The following is a 12,338-nucleotide window of genomic DNA, read 5'->3' as shown; positions in this document are numbered from 1 at the left end:
AATTAGGAGGGAGGGTATACATGCAGTGTTGATTTCAGGAGCAAACGGATGGTGAACTTTTTGGGGTATCGGAATGGATTTTTCGGTGCCATTTTCATTTTTGTTCTCACAAAAAAAAATCTACTATATTTAGTGTGAGATTAGATATTTGATGCTTAACACAGTACTTCATATTGAGGTGGTTAAGTGCTCAGGTAGGGTTTCATCGAGGCATGTCTTCTAAGTTGCTTATGGATCCATTATTTTGTTACTTCACACATGTGTTAACTAGCATACACACAATTTTTATTCAGAAAGATTGTTCTTAAGTTACTTTTGCATACACTCTCATTCATGCGCTATGTTGATTTTCATTATGCTTGAGTTAGCTGCTATATATTTCTATGGAGAATAAATTATCCACTTTGATGCCTACTAAAAGTTATTCATGTTGCCTAGATTATTAGCCTCCAACGCACTATGTTGCAAATTGCAGTGCTGCAAATTAACTTACCTAGTGGTTGTTCAAATACCCCCGAAGTAGCATACTGATTCAATTTAAGTTTTGTTTTATAATCAAATGCCCCTAAGTAGCATAGTGATTTAATTGAGTTACTTTTTTCATCTCACTAAGTTTTTTTTTCATGAAGATTAAGTTGTACACTAGATTTTAAACTAAGTTGTTTTTTTTGTTTTCCCCGTCAGTTATATACCGATTCTAACTAAGTTGTTTTATTTGACATACCTAATTAGTATGCTGATTTAATTAAGTTGCTTTTTGCCATCTCACTAAGTTGTTTTTCATAGAAATTAAGTTGTCCTTCAGAGATGAGTTGGATGTACAACAACCATTTTTTCTGGAATGTAATTTATTGGCCATACATATGAGAAGTTCCAGGTCAATAATCCGGTTGCTTAGTCCCATGTTTCTGATATGCATGGGCTTTTTTGGTAGAGTTGCTACTCACTAATGCCCCACGGTTCTTATTTTATAGTAGAGTTGCTACTCACTTTTAGTTAAGTTGTTTCTTCTCAGTAATTAAGTTGCTCATACCTTAAATTAAGTTGTTTACTGCTCAGTTGTATTGATTTATGTTTTGCTGCAATATCCATGTTTAATTAATTTTTCACAATAGTATTGAGTTTTTGGTCTCTTTTAGTTTATCCCTGGAAAATTAATGTTCATACCTTTAATTATTGTTTTACTGCTCGGTTTTTATCAAGTTTTGTTTTTCCGCAATATGTTTTTATCAAGTTTTGTTTTTCCACAATATCATGTTTAGTTAAGTTTTCACAATAGAAGAGTTGTAGTCTCTTTTAGATATGTTGATGACCCCTGCCAATTTGGTTGCTCATACCTTTAATTAAGTTGCTTATTCCATCTCATTTAGTTGCTTACCGTCCCTCTCAAGTTGTTTTTTCACGTTATCCAATAAACTTAGGGGCTATTGTTGTGTTCTGGTTTACCAAGTAATCATCTGACTGAATAAGTTACCTATTAAGGTTCTTTTGCAACATAGCTAAGTTGTTTGTTTCAACAAAGTTAAGTTGCTACTCCATGCTACTAAGTTTGGTTTTACAACAGTTAGTTAAGTTTCACAACATATATTAAGTTGCTTTTGCAACATAGTTAAGTTGTTTCTTTCAACAAACTTAAGTTGCTACTCCATGCTATTAAGTTTTATTTTACAATAGTTAATTAAGTTTCACGACATATATGAAGTTGCTTTTGCAACATACCTAAGTTGTTTCTGTCAACAAAGTTAAGTTGCTACTCCATGCTATTAAGTTTGCTTTTACAACATTTAACTACTTAAAAAGAAAACCTAGAATTTATTCTACAAAACTGGATGTGTAATGCTTGTTCTCTTGTTGTACGTAGCATACAAGTAAGTTGCAGGTTTCTACCCACTAAGTTTGCTCTTGTTTGTGATCTTGTTTCCAGAACTTTCCAGGTGCATGTTCTCCGCTATGCATGCTTGTTACCAACGGAAGCGGTGGGTGGTTCTTCATGTCTGCCAAAACCAGTCGAGGTCAGGAGCAGGAAGGGTGTCCTCATGAAATTCAACTTGGTCTCCTGGATCTTCTCCTCTGCACATATCAACTTTGATTTGGTATCATACTTTATCGCTTAACTTAGTACCACCATATGTGACACGATAGTGGTGGTCTTTGTGCCCTAGTTCAAATGATGGCACATATTCTCGTTTTTGGGAACCAGATTTTTTATGGTGTAATCAGCCAAGCAATTGGTGGGAACCGGATAGGTATGGGACATGATGTTTCCTGTGTGGTGCACGTGCATCGGGTTGGGTGGAACGCGGCAGGTGCCTACCCAAACCGGACCGGGATGAATTACCAAAAATAGAATAGCGGGATGGTGTGGACTTTCCTTTTCTGGGTGAGGGCTGGGGCGTACTATCCAGCCCGCGTTTGCTCCCTAGATCCGTCCGTTAAATTACGTGGCAGTTTCCTATCTGCCTACCTTTTTATTTATTTATGATAATAGTGTCTGGCTATTAATTATTGTACAAAGCATCCACAGATTACTAATCAAGTGATGTGTCCTAAACTGGAGTATTCTCTTTGCGAGACCTAGATAACCTTAATTTATGTCCAATAACGTCCAAGGATCATTGTTCTACAACTATAATGACATGGATGTAAGTTCACCATACATTCCGGTTTAACAATACGCCTTAATCAAGGATCAAAGAAAACACAGGATGAGAATACACAATTGACACCGCAAACCGAATCCCATTCATTCAAAACAGTCCTCATCCAAAACGCCTCTATAACCAGCAACAGTGCAGCACCACATAACCTATAGGTTTCAATTACGAGAAAGAGCAAATGATGAACTAAGATCATAGCAGTCTCAGATTCTCAGGCTACAAAAGGCAGTCTGTCGAAATCACGGTTTATTATAATCATCATCGCAAAATGAGACACAGGTCCATGCGCAGTAAGTAAAACCATGCTGAAACTGAATAGGCAGACCATCATCCGCACGTCCCTTCAGTCGACGACCTCTTCTGTCTTCTTGGGCTCCTTGGACAGGAGATACCAGCCCAGGGCGCTCAGGCCAGCGACGGTGCCCGCCAGGACGGCATAGTTCCTGTTCTTGTCGGTCGACACGCCAGTGGATGTGGACGCCGTCGGGCCAGCGCCTCCAGCTTTCACGTCGCTTGCTGCAGAGCTTGGGGTAGATGGAGCTTGCTCTCCTGTGCTGGGGCCCTGAAACCATGTCCAGCTCTTGTCAGTTTCACGACCAACGCAGAACATAGAGTGTATTTCGACTCAGGGAGTCAAAGCATAAATGTGCTCGATGCGTATAATTTTTTGCAAAAGGATGCTAATTTGCAGTGTACAACTTCAGAGGAAGGGGAGACTTATGGAAGTAAAGCATCAACAGCCACTATCCAGTTCAGTTGTTCAAGAAGCTGAAGGGACCCTAAAACAATTTACAAATCTTGCCAGTTGGATGCCATACACAGGACATATGTAGCGTATTTCAACTTATAGGATATTAAAATCATAATCACTCTCTTCCCTTTCAATTGACTCTGATTTAGTACAAAGTTGTACTAAATCAAATGACTCTGGTTTAGTACAAAGTTGTACTAAATCAAAGTCAATTAAAAGGGAACTGAGGGAGTACATATCAGTTGACATACATAAGTCTGTGTACAAGAATGCCAATTTGCTGTACAAGACAAAACCAAGTGAGAAGACTTGCGGAAAAATAACATCAACAACCACTGTCCATAAGTGGTACAATAATTTACAGCTCTTGTAAGTTTCATGATGCACACAGAACATATCATAGTGTATTTCAATTTAGGAAGCTCAAGCATAGATATACATTGAGTGTATTGTGCACAAGGATACTAATTTACTGCACAGAACATCAAGAGCTATTGCACAGTTGAGAGGTTCAAGAAATTGTATGTTTGCATACCTTGCGTGCGAGCTTCTCTAGCTTCTCTTGTTCCATTTTCTGCAGAAAGGTCATCAGGCATGTTATTGTTAAGTATTAGCAAGGCATAAACACACAAAGATCACTCATGCCAATAGTATAGCTTATAACAGAGTAAGAAGCAGGAAAACTGGTGATTCTGGGAGAGTTTGTAAAGCCCACCAGATAAAGAAAACATCTATCTGTATAATTGTTGTAACAACTGGATGTCCTGACTAATTTCAAAGGATTCGGAGTTGATTTTCTACTTTGACGAGTCTCTTTGAAAACCACAGATACTGTAATATAATAGCTATATATCATATGAACATAGTACTATCTAAGCTATCTCACTGCTGAGTACAACGTTCCAGACTTCAAGTGAAAGCTGCTAATAAGGTAACAGATCCACTTCAATGACTCCATCAGAACAAATAAAATGTCCATGTTTTTTGGGATTGGAGGAGACCAAACAAAACATATAAAGCATAAAACAACTAGAAAATGGCCAAGATAACTAACTGTTGAGTTAACACAAACCACAGCAAAAACTATAGTCCAACTGTACCAGAAATGAAGAAAAGCGGTTTACATAATGGGAAACATGCTACACTCTGACAGAATTGCAATAACCATGGGACATTTATCCTGAATCTAACACCACAAATTAAGCGGTATAAATAATTATATAAGATGAACATAGTACTGTCCAAGCAATATCACTGTTGAGCAAAAACATTTTATGGTTCAAGACTTCCAATTAAAAGCAAGGTATCAGATCCAGTTCAATTGTATCTAAGCACCTATTGGTGTCCTTAAGAAAGAATGAAACATAAATATTTTCTGGGAGATTTATGAGATTAAACAAAAGGAAAACTGGCATGGCTGCTATTTTTCTACTCACCACGAACTTAACTACGATTTAGTCATCTAATTATACATTCATGTACTAAACAATAAAAATGATTAAGATAATTGATGAGTTCACAAGAGCCATAGCTAAGATCATAGTCTAACTGTACCGGAAAAAAAAAAGATTCATGGAGCAGGGACAGCAGGTCATGATAAACATGAAGAACAAGAAAAATCATAGCTAAAAATCCATAGTTCAGTGGCAGATTTGCAGACATCCTGAATTCCACCACAACACCACTGGAGCAGCTATCACATCAATGAGGATAAGTATGCAACCAACCATACATCAGTAATGGGCTGTCGTTAACTAAAGCAAGCACAGCTTCTCCTCAATTCTACGACAACACCACTGGAGCAGCTATCACATCAATGAGGATAAGTAAGCAACCAACCATACATCAGTAATGGGCTGTGGTTAACTAAAGCAAGCACAGCTTCTCAGCCAAAGTTCAACGGCATGACAAGTGCAGACATGAACACAGCAACTGCAAAACATATTCTATCATCCATCTAGGTGAACAGCAAGTTACTCTGAATCACTAGCTACTACAATGTTTATACACCATAAATAGCTGGTAAAAATCTATCCTCTTCCTGCAGCTACACGGCAACAGTACAGACAAAAAAAAATTACAGTCCAACTGGAGCAGAAAATGAAGAAAAGGTTCAGGTAACAGGTCACATAGTGGCAAAATCCTACACCCTGAACACGAACAGAAGATTTGCATAATCACAGAAACCTGACAGCAACACATAATTGCCAGTGCCAACTATACTATTAGCACTTCCATCTGTATAAACAAAACTCAAATACAATTCCAAACCGCCTGGCATCCCACGGTCCCACAACCATTTAACATGAAGAACTAAAATCAGTATAGTTGCAGGTTTTGCAAAGTTGAACAATTCTCCCGACAACACCACCAGAAAAGCTATCACATCAATGTGCATAACTGAGCTACCGAATATACACCAGCCACAGGCTGCCGTTAACTAAAGCAAGCACAGGTCAGCCAGGCAGGCAGCCTAAGCTCCAAGGTATCAGTGTTATAAAGATCCAAGCTCTGTGACAAGAATACTAAATGATCCTAGAAGCAAAAACATACTCGACAACCAGAGACGGCATTGCACTAACCATATCTCAAATTCTGAACCACATACTGACCAACAAGGCCAATGGCATGGCGATACACATATCAACACCACTGCTACTGTAAGAATTTACGTCCTGTTATTCGACCAGGTGCACTGGGCGCAGCACGTTACTCCCCAAATCACGAACTAGCACCACACAGTGCACACTGTTTACAGACCACCAAACAGCACAATACTTCCTTGCCCCTGGAACAATCCTAGAGCAATACAACCGGTAAAAACTGCTCAGCAACCGGGAATAAGATCACCACGGGCGCGCTGATCCTACAGGGAGACCGCCCCTAGAACCCTAGAGTGTGGGATTCGCGGAAGCAGCGGGCCTAATAGCGAAACCCGAACATCGCATCCGCAGCGCTCGCAGGAATCGTCGTCTGGAAACCCTAGAGGGGGTGAGGAAGGGGGAGCGGGGGTTATACCTTGATGTAGACGTTCTCGGCGGCCTTCTCCTCCTCGCTGAGCATCTTCCCGCCGGAGGAGCGGAACCTGCTCTGCATGAACCTCGCCGGGGTCCTCGACGCCGCCGCCCTCGCCGCCGCCATCGCCATCGCCGCAGACGGAAACCCTAGGAGACGGTGGCTCTCTTTCTCTCTCTCTCTCTCTCTGTCGATCCCCTTCCGGTCTCTCTCTGGAAATGGGAAGAAGGTGCGAAGGGAGAGAATATGAGTAGACCCGTCTGGGGTGCTGTTTTGTGTTTTCCCCCCCTTGGAGATATACATATTCTGTTTGACTGTTTATCCCTGTTCTTTTTTCACTTCAGCACATTCCATCTACCTCCGCTCCAAGAAAGAATCTTCCACGGTGGCATACCACGTTGCCACGTCGGTAAGGGAATGTACATTGGTTTAGATGCATGCTATCTGTAATACTACTTCATGTCATCTATAGACAATGATATAAACAGTGTATACAATAGTCTGTCTGTAAGTTATCTATTTTTAGTCATAGCTATATGTGAGTATAAGTTATAGACACCCTTCATACAACAGCAAAAATGGTGTCTGTAAGCTGTCTGTAAGAAGTCTACAGACTGCCTGTAACTTTACAAACAGCCTCTTTCTCTCTCCTCATTATCTTTCCTCCACATCACCAAAATCACCTGTAACTACCTCTTACAGACAGCTGAGTCATCACCATTGTACATGCCCTAAAGCACTGTCAAATTCTTTTATTATCGAATACTGACATGTTCTTTTATTATCACGAAACTATATTGAGCATCTATTTAAACTGAGATGAATAATTATATCCTACAGTTTTGAAACAATTTACCAAAGTAGACAATTTAGGTACTACCTCTATTCATAAAAGGATGTCGCAAGTTTGTTTAAATTTAGATAGATATATGTAAATACCGAGTATAACTACATCTAAATTTAGATAAATTTTCAACATCCTTTTACAGATACAAGGAGTACAAGACATGTGTCAAGAATTCGAAGAATTCAGATTTGTTTGGTCAAATTACTGAACTTTGGCCTGTTGAATTTCTGCCTGCATCTGAACTTAGAAGTATCAACTGAACGATGTGCCTAAACCAAGCGGTACAGATAAGCAGCTAATAATCTTATCAATTCACCGAAACATTTGAAAAGGATGAGAATTTCACCTCACGCAAGCCATCCATGCATTCAAAAGGGCCGCATCCAAAACACCTCTTTAACCCAAAAGTGCAGCATCATCATACGAACTACTCCACATGTTTCAACTACCCAGAGCAAACCAAGAACCACTACGGATCATCTCATCCCAGACCAGGTTTCTAGTCAAAGCTAGCTACAGATATCAGTTCGGCAACATCAAAACTCGTCATCATCATCATCATCGCAACCAAGGCGCAAGGTCAATGTGCAGTAAAGTAACCAAGACTCCATTCACTCGAGGACTTCCCCCGTCTTCTTGGGCTCCTTCGCCAGGAGGAACCAGCCCAGGGCGCTCAGGCCAGCAAGGGTTCCCGCCAGGATGGCGTAGTTCCTGTTCTTGTTGGTTGACACGCCAGCGGATGTGGATGCCGTCGGGCCAGTGCCGCCTCCAGCCTTCACGTCGCTCGCTGTGGAGCTTGGGGTAGCCGGAGCTTGCTCTCCTGTGCTGGGGCCCTGGAAGAATTTACAGATCTAGTGAGTTTCCCACACACAGAACATATAGAGAGGGTTTCAACCTAGGAAGCTAAATATACAAATCTATTGGACAGAATGTAATTTTTTGCAAGAAGCGTGATAATTTGCTGTACAGACATAATGCGTACATATTGTGTATTTTCAACTAGGAAGTTCAATTTGAAATCTACACGTACTCATGAATTTACTGCGCAGGGACCATACAAGAATTTACAGCTCCTATAAGTATTCATGACACACAACACAGCATATACACTGTATTTCAACTTAGAAGTTAAAACATGTGTATCCATTGAACAGATATAACTTTGTGCAGAACCATGTTAATTTGCTGGACACGACATGTTGACAAGAGAACAGTTATGGAAGTAAAACACCAGCAACCACCGTCCAGTTCAGTGGTTTCAGAAACAGTATGTTTGCATACGTAGTTAGCTTGAACTTAGTAAGCTAAAACAGACCATATCCATTGGACGAAATGTAATTTTGTGCAAGGATCATACTAATTTGCTGTACAGGCACATAACATATACAGTGTAGTTTCAACTTAGGAAGTTAAAGCATAAATATCTACTGCGTTGGGACCCTACAAGAATTTATAGCTCTTATAATCATTCATGACACACATAACACATACTCCCTCCATACCGGTTTACAGGGCAATTATGCATTTCGAGAAAGAAATTTGACTACAATTTTGATCAACAAAAATTAAAATATATGCCACAAAAATTATACCATTGGATTCATATTCAAAAGAAGTTTCCAATGCTATAATTTTTATGGCATGTATCTTACTTTTTGTTGACCAAATTTGTAGTCAAACTTTTTTCTCGAAATACGTAATTGCCCTGCAAACCGGTATGGAGGGAGTACTACGTATTTGCCCATGTCCGGAATCAACTGACTCATATTTGTGCAGATCCGCATGTATCTACACAGTAAAACGCGTCTATATACATGCAAATCTAGACAACTGTGAGTCTCAATCCAGACGGAGGGAGTACATTGTATTTCCACTTATGAAGTTAAAACATGATCCATTAGACAGATATAACTTTGCAGAAGCATGGTTATTTGCTGGACATGACATCATGACAAGAGAGGACTTATGGAAATAAAACATCAACAGACACTGCCCAGTTCAGTGGTTCACGAAACTGTATATTGGCATACCTTACGTGCGAGCTTCTGCAGCTTCTCTTGTTCCATTTTCTGCAGAAAAAGTTCATGACGCATGTTAGTAAGTTGTATTAACAGAGCTTCAACAATAACAGAGACCACATATGTCGATAGTATGGCTTATATCAGAGTCAGAAACAGGGGAAAAAAATGGTGCCTCTGGAACGATTTATAAAGCCAATAGGGTGCAATTTTACATCTATATGCAGCTGTTATCACTGGATGTCCTGACGAATTTCATGTTCTTATAGTTGAATCTCTACTTTGGATGAGCCTAGTGTTTCATTCGTTAACTGTCCAATCATGATTCCGATGAGTATAACATGTTATGGTCCAAGACTTCTAAGTAAAAGTTGCTAACAACATGGTTGCTGCTTCGTATAACATGCTATGGTCCAAAACTTCAAAGTAAAAAACTGCTAGCAAGGTAACGGAACCGATTCGATGATCCATATGTTAAGACATGCTTATGTGAAGCAATGGAGTGTTGCATCTAAGAACATGTTTCATACGAATATTTGCAGAAAGATATTTTTGGGGGGATTTCAGGAGACTAGATAGAAAAATACAAAAACAAAAAACAAGAACTTGCATATTAGTGGAATTTGGCTACCCAACAAAAACATAGCCACATAGCTACCATTCAGTCATTTAATTACACATTCTCATCATGAATATTCCCATCCGTTCGGAATTAACTGACTCACATTTGCCTAGGTTCACATGTATCTACACACTAAAACGCGTCTAGATACATGCGAACCTATGCAAATGTGGGTCTGTTAATTCTGGATGGAAGGGGTAATATAAATGGCAAAAATAACCGATGCATTCACAAGAGCCATAGCAAAAATTACCCGACTGGACCAAAAAAGGAAGACAAAAAGGTTCAGGGAACAGGTCACATCATGGCAAACAAATCCAACACTCAAGATACATTAATAAAAGGGTCACATCATGAAAAAGAACAAACGCTTGCACCTGTATAACAGAAAAACAGTCCCGGGTTCAAAATCAACTAAAATGTTAGATCACGTCGATAAAGTAGTGCATCTAGGCAGGTTTTCTACTCATCTTTTGCAGAAAGAAAGATATATCACTTCGGGATACTAAAGAAAAATGCATAAAATCAACTTGAATAGCAGTAGAATTTTGCTACCCACCAAAAACATAGCTGCCATTTAGTTACCTAATTACCACATTCACTTAATGAGCAACAGAAACGAACAGGGTAACTGATGAGTTCACAAGGGCCATAGCAAGATATTATACTCCAACTGGACCACAAAATAAAAGAACAAAGGATCAGGGAAGTCACATAGTGGCAAAATCCAATACCTGACACACTAACACAAGGTTCATATAATCAGAAACACCAAACACCAGCATACAATTGCAAGTTCCTAATAGTCTTATTTGCATTTCCATCTGTATAACCAAAAATCATTCCCCGATTCCAGAACATCTAAAATCTCACATCACAGCAACCATCACAAACTAAAGCTCCATTCGTAAAACAAATATGGGGAACAAATTAACTTAGTTCAGTGGCAAGTTGAGGAAGATCGCCAATTCCCCCACAACACCACCAGAACATCAATGAGCACAATGTAAGAGCAACCAACCATACATCAGAGAGAGGCTGCAAAGAGCTGGTACAACCTGTCGTCTACCTGTAACTACGTGGCAGCAGTTGAATCAATAGAAATTTCCTAGCATCTAGGTAGCATTTCACCATGAGCACGCAGCTCATATGGGCAGATTTGCCTCCATATATATCGAAAACAAAAGCTCGTATGGACAGATTTGCCTCCATTTCGAGAACAAAAGCTTACAGAGGCGGAAAACATCAAACAGCATATTAATTTCTTTTTTTGCGAAAGCAAACAGCATATTCTTCCTGGAACTGAGCTAAAACAGTACAACCGAGAAAATATGCCCAGCATCTGGGAAGAAGATCACCACGAGGACGCCGATCCTACAGGCAGACCGCACCAAAAACCCTAGAGTGGGAGAATCACGGGACCAACTAAACGAACCGGGAGACCTACACGACGGATTCACGACTCTCGCAGGAATCGCCATCTCGAAACCATAAGCCATACCAGAAGGCAGGGGAGTAAGGTGGAGGCGCTGGAGCGGGAGCGGTGGTGTATACCTTGATGTAGACGGTCTCGGCGGCCTTCTCCTCCTCGCCCAGCACCTTGCCGCCGGACCGGAACCTGCTCTGCAGGAACCTCGCCGCCGCCGACCTCGCCGGGGTCCTCGACACAGCAGACCTCGCCGCCACCATCGCCATCGCCATCGCCGCCGGAAACCCTAGGAGACGGTGGCTCTCTCGCTCGCTTCGATCCCCTTCCAGACTCTTCCTCGCTCTCTCTCTCTCTGGAAATGTGAAGCAAGTTGGAGCCTTGGGGGCGCGGAAAGGAATATTATTATATTAGTAGACTGGGTCTGTACTGTTTATATTTACGCCCCTCGCGATAGTTAACTTTTTTCTTTTTTCTTTTTCGATGGGCATTTCGCTCCAAGAAAGAATCTTCTACAGCGGTCGGTAGGTCCCACCGCTCGCCTTGTCGCCCCCATAGAAATTCAAATTCCAAATTCAAAAGTCCTTCTACAATTCAAGAGTAGACTACCAAGTCCAACGCCGTCTACGACAAGATGAAGAAGCGTAAATCGAGTGTCATTTCCGTTGCTGCTTTGCTGGCTTGGTACCAACACGAGAGAGGAGATCAAGAATATATTGTCGTTGAGAAAGAAATAGACCGGAAGAATCACGAAGAACCGCAATGCCCAAAAAAAGATGAAGAAGACCAAGATCAGTCATAGAAAACTTAAATCGGAGAAGAGTGATAATGTAATCTAAGAAGGTTCGAGAAGATAACAATATCATCGACATAAAGAAGCAAGTAGGAGATCGGAAATACAAAACTGATCCTGATCTCATCTGCTCCTCCAGAATGAGCCAATCAAATGCCTACACATGCAGTGGGACCAGATCATCTGTTACTTGTGCATTTGGGCATTCT

At 40.5% G+C, this 12,338-nt stretch overlaps 2 protein-coding genes across 2 annotated transcripts; both read right to left on the bottom strand.

Moving 5' to 3' along the window:
• Positions 1 to 2,759: 2,759 nt before the first annotated feature.
• Positions 2,760 to 6,570, bottom strand: LOC124653504 (uncharacterized protein At2g27730, mitochondrial-like). Its single transcript, XM_047192559.1, has 3 exons — positions 6,427 to 6,570; positions 3,944 to 3,982; positions 2,760 to 3,219 (listed from the first exon to the last, which is right to left on the bottom strand). Exons 1-3 carry the CDS (start codon positions 6,553 to 6,555, stop codon positions 3,001 to 3,003), a joined length of 387 nt encoding a protein of 128 aa, XP_047048515.1. The 5' UTR covers positions 6,556 to 6,570; the 3' UTR covers positions 2,760 to 3,000.
• A 1,036-nt stretch (positions 6,571 to 7,606) lies between these two features.
• On the bottom strand, positions 7,607 to 11,659 carry LOC124654189 (uncharacterized protein At2g27730, mitochondrial-like). Its single transcript, XM_047193209.1, has 3 exons — positions 11,465 to 11,659; positions 9,301 to 9,339; positions 7,607 to 8,103 (listed from the first exon to the last, which is right to left on the bottom strand). Exons 1-3 carry the CDS (start codon positions 11,609 to 11,611, stop codon positions 7,882 to 7,884), a joined length of 408 nt encoding a protein of 135 aa, XP_047049165.1. The 5' UTR covers positions 11,612 to 11,659; the 3' UTR covers positions 7,607 to 7,881.
• Positions 11,660 to 12,338: the final 679 nt, after the last annotated feature.

This window comes from Lolium rigidum, chromosome 5 (genome assembly GCF_022539505.1).
Source record: "Lolium rigidum isolate FL_2022 chromosome 5, APGP_CSIRO_Lrig_0.1, whole genome shotgun sequence".
Lineage (NCBI taxonomy): Eukaryota > Viridiplantae > Streptophyta > Magnoliopsida > Poales > Poaceae > Lolium > Lolium rigidum.
This window is presented reverse-complemented; position numbering and strand designations above follow the sequence as displayed.

Bases quoted from the DNA above. Each gene is read 5' to 3' on its own strand.
- LOC124653504 (XM_047192559.1), bottom strand. From the start codon at position 6,555: ATGGCGATGGCGGCGGCGAGGGCGGCGGCGTCGAGGACCCCGGCGAGG. The intron at 3,983-6,426 runs GTATAACCCCCG...ACCTTTCTGCAG, and splicing joins CCGAGAACGTCTACATCAAG to AAAATGGAACAAGAGAAGCT. The intron at 3,220-3,943 runs GTATGCAAACAT...ACATGGTTTCAG, and splicing joins TAGAGAAGCTCGCACGCAAG to GGCCCCAGCACAGGAGAGCA.
- LOC124654189 (XM_047193209.1), bottom strand. From the start codon at position 11,611: ATGGCGATGGCGATGGTGGCGGCGAGGTCTGCTGTGTCGAGGACCCCG. The intron at 9,340-11,464 runs GTATACACCACC...CTTTTTCTGCAG, and splicing joins CCGAGACCGTCTACATCAAG to AAAATGGAACAAGAGAAGCT. The intron at 8,104-9,300 runs GTATGCCAATAT...AAATTCTTCCAG, and splicing joins TGCAGAAGCTCGCACGTAAG to GGCCCCAGCACAGGAGAGCA.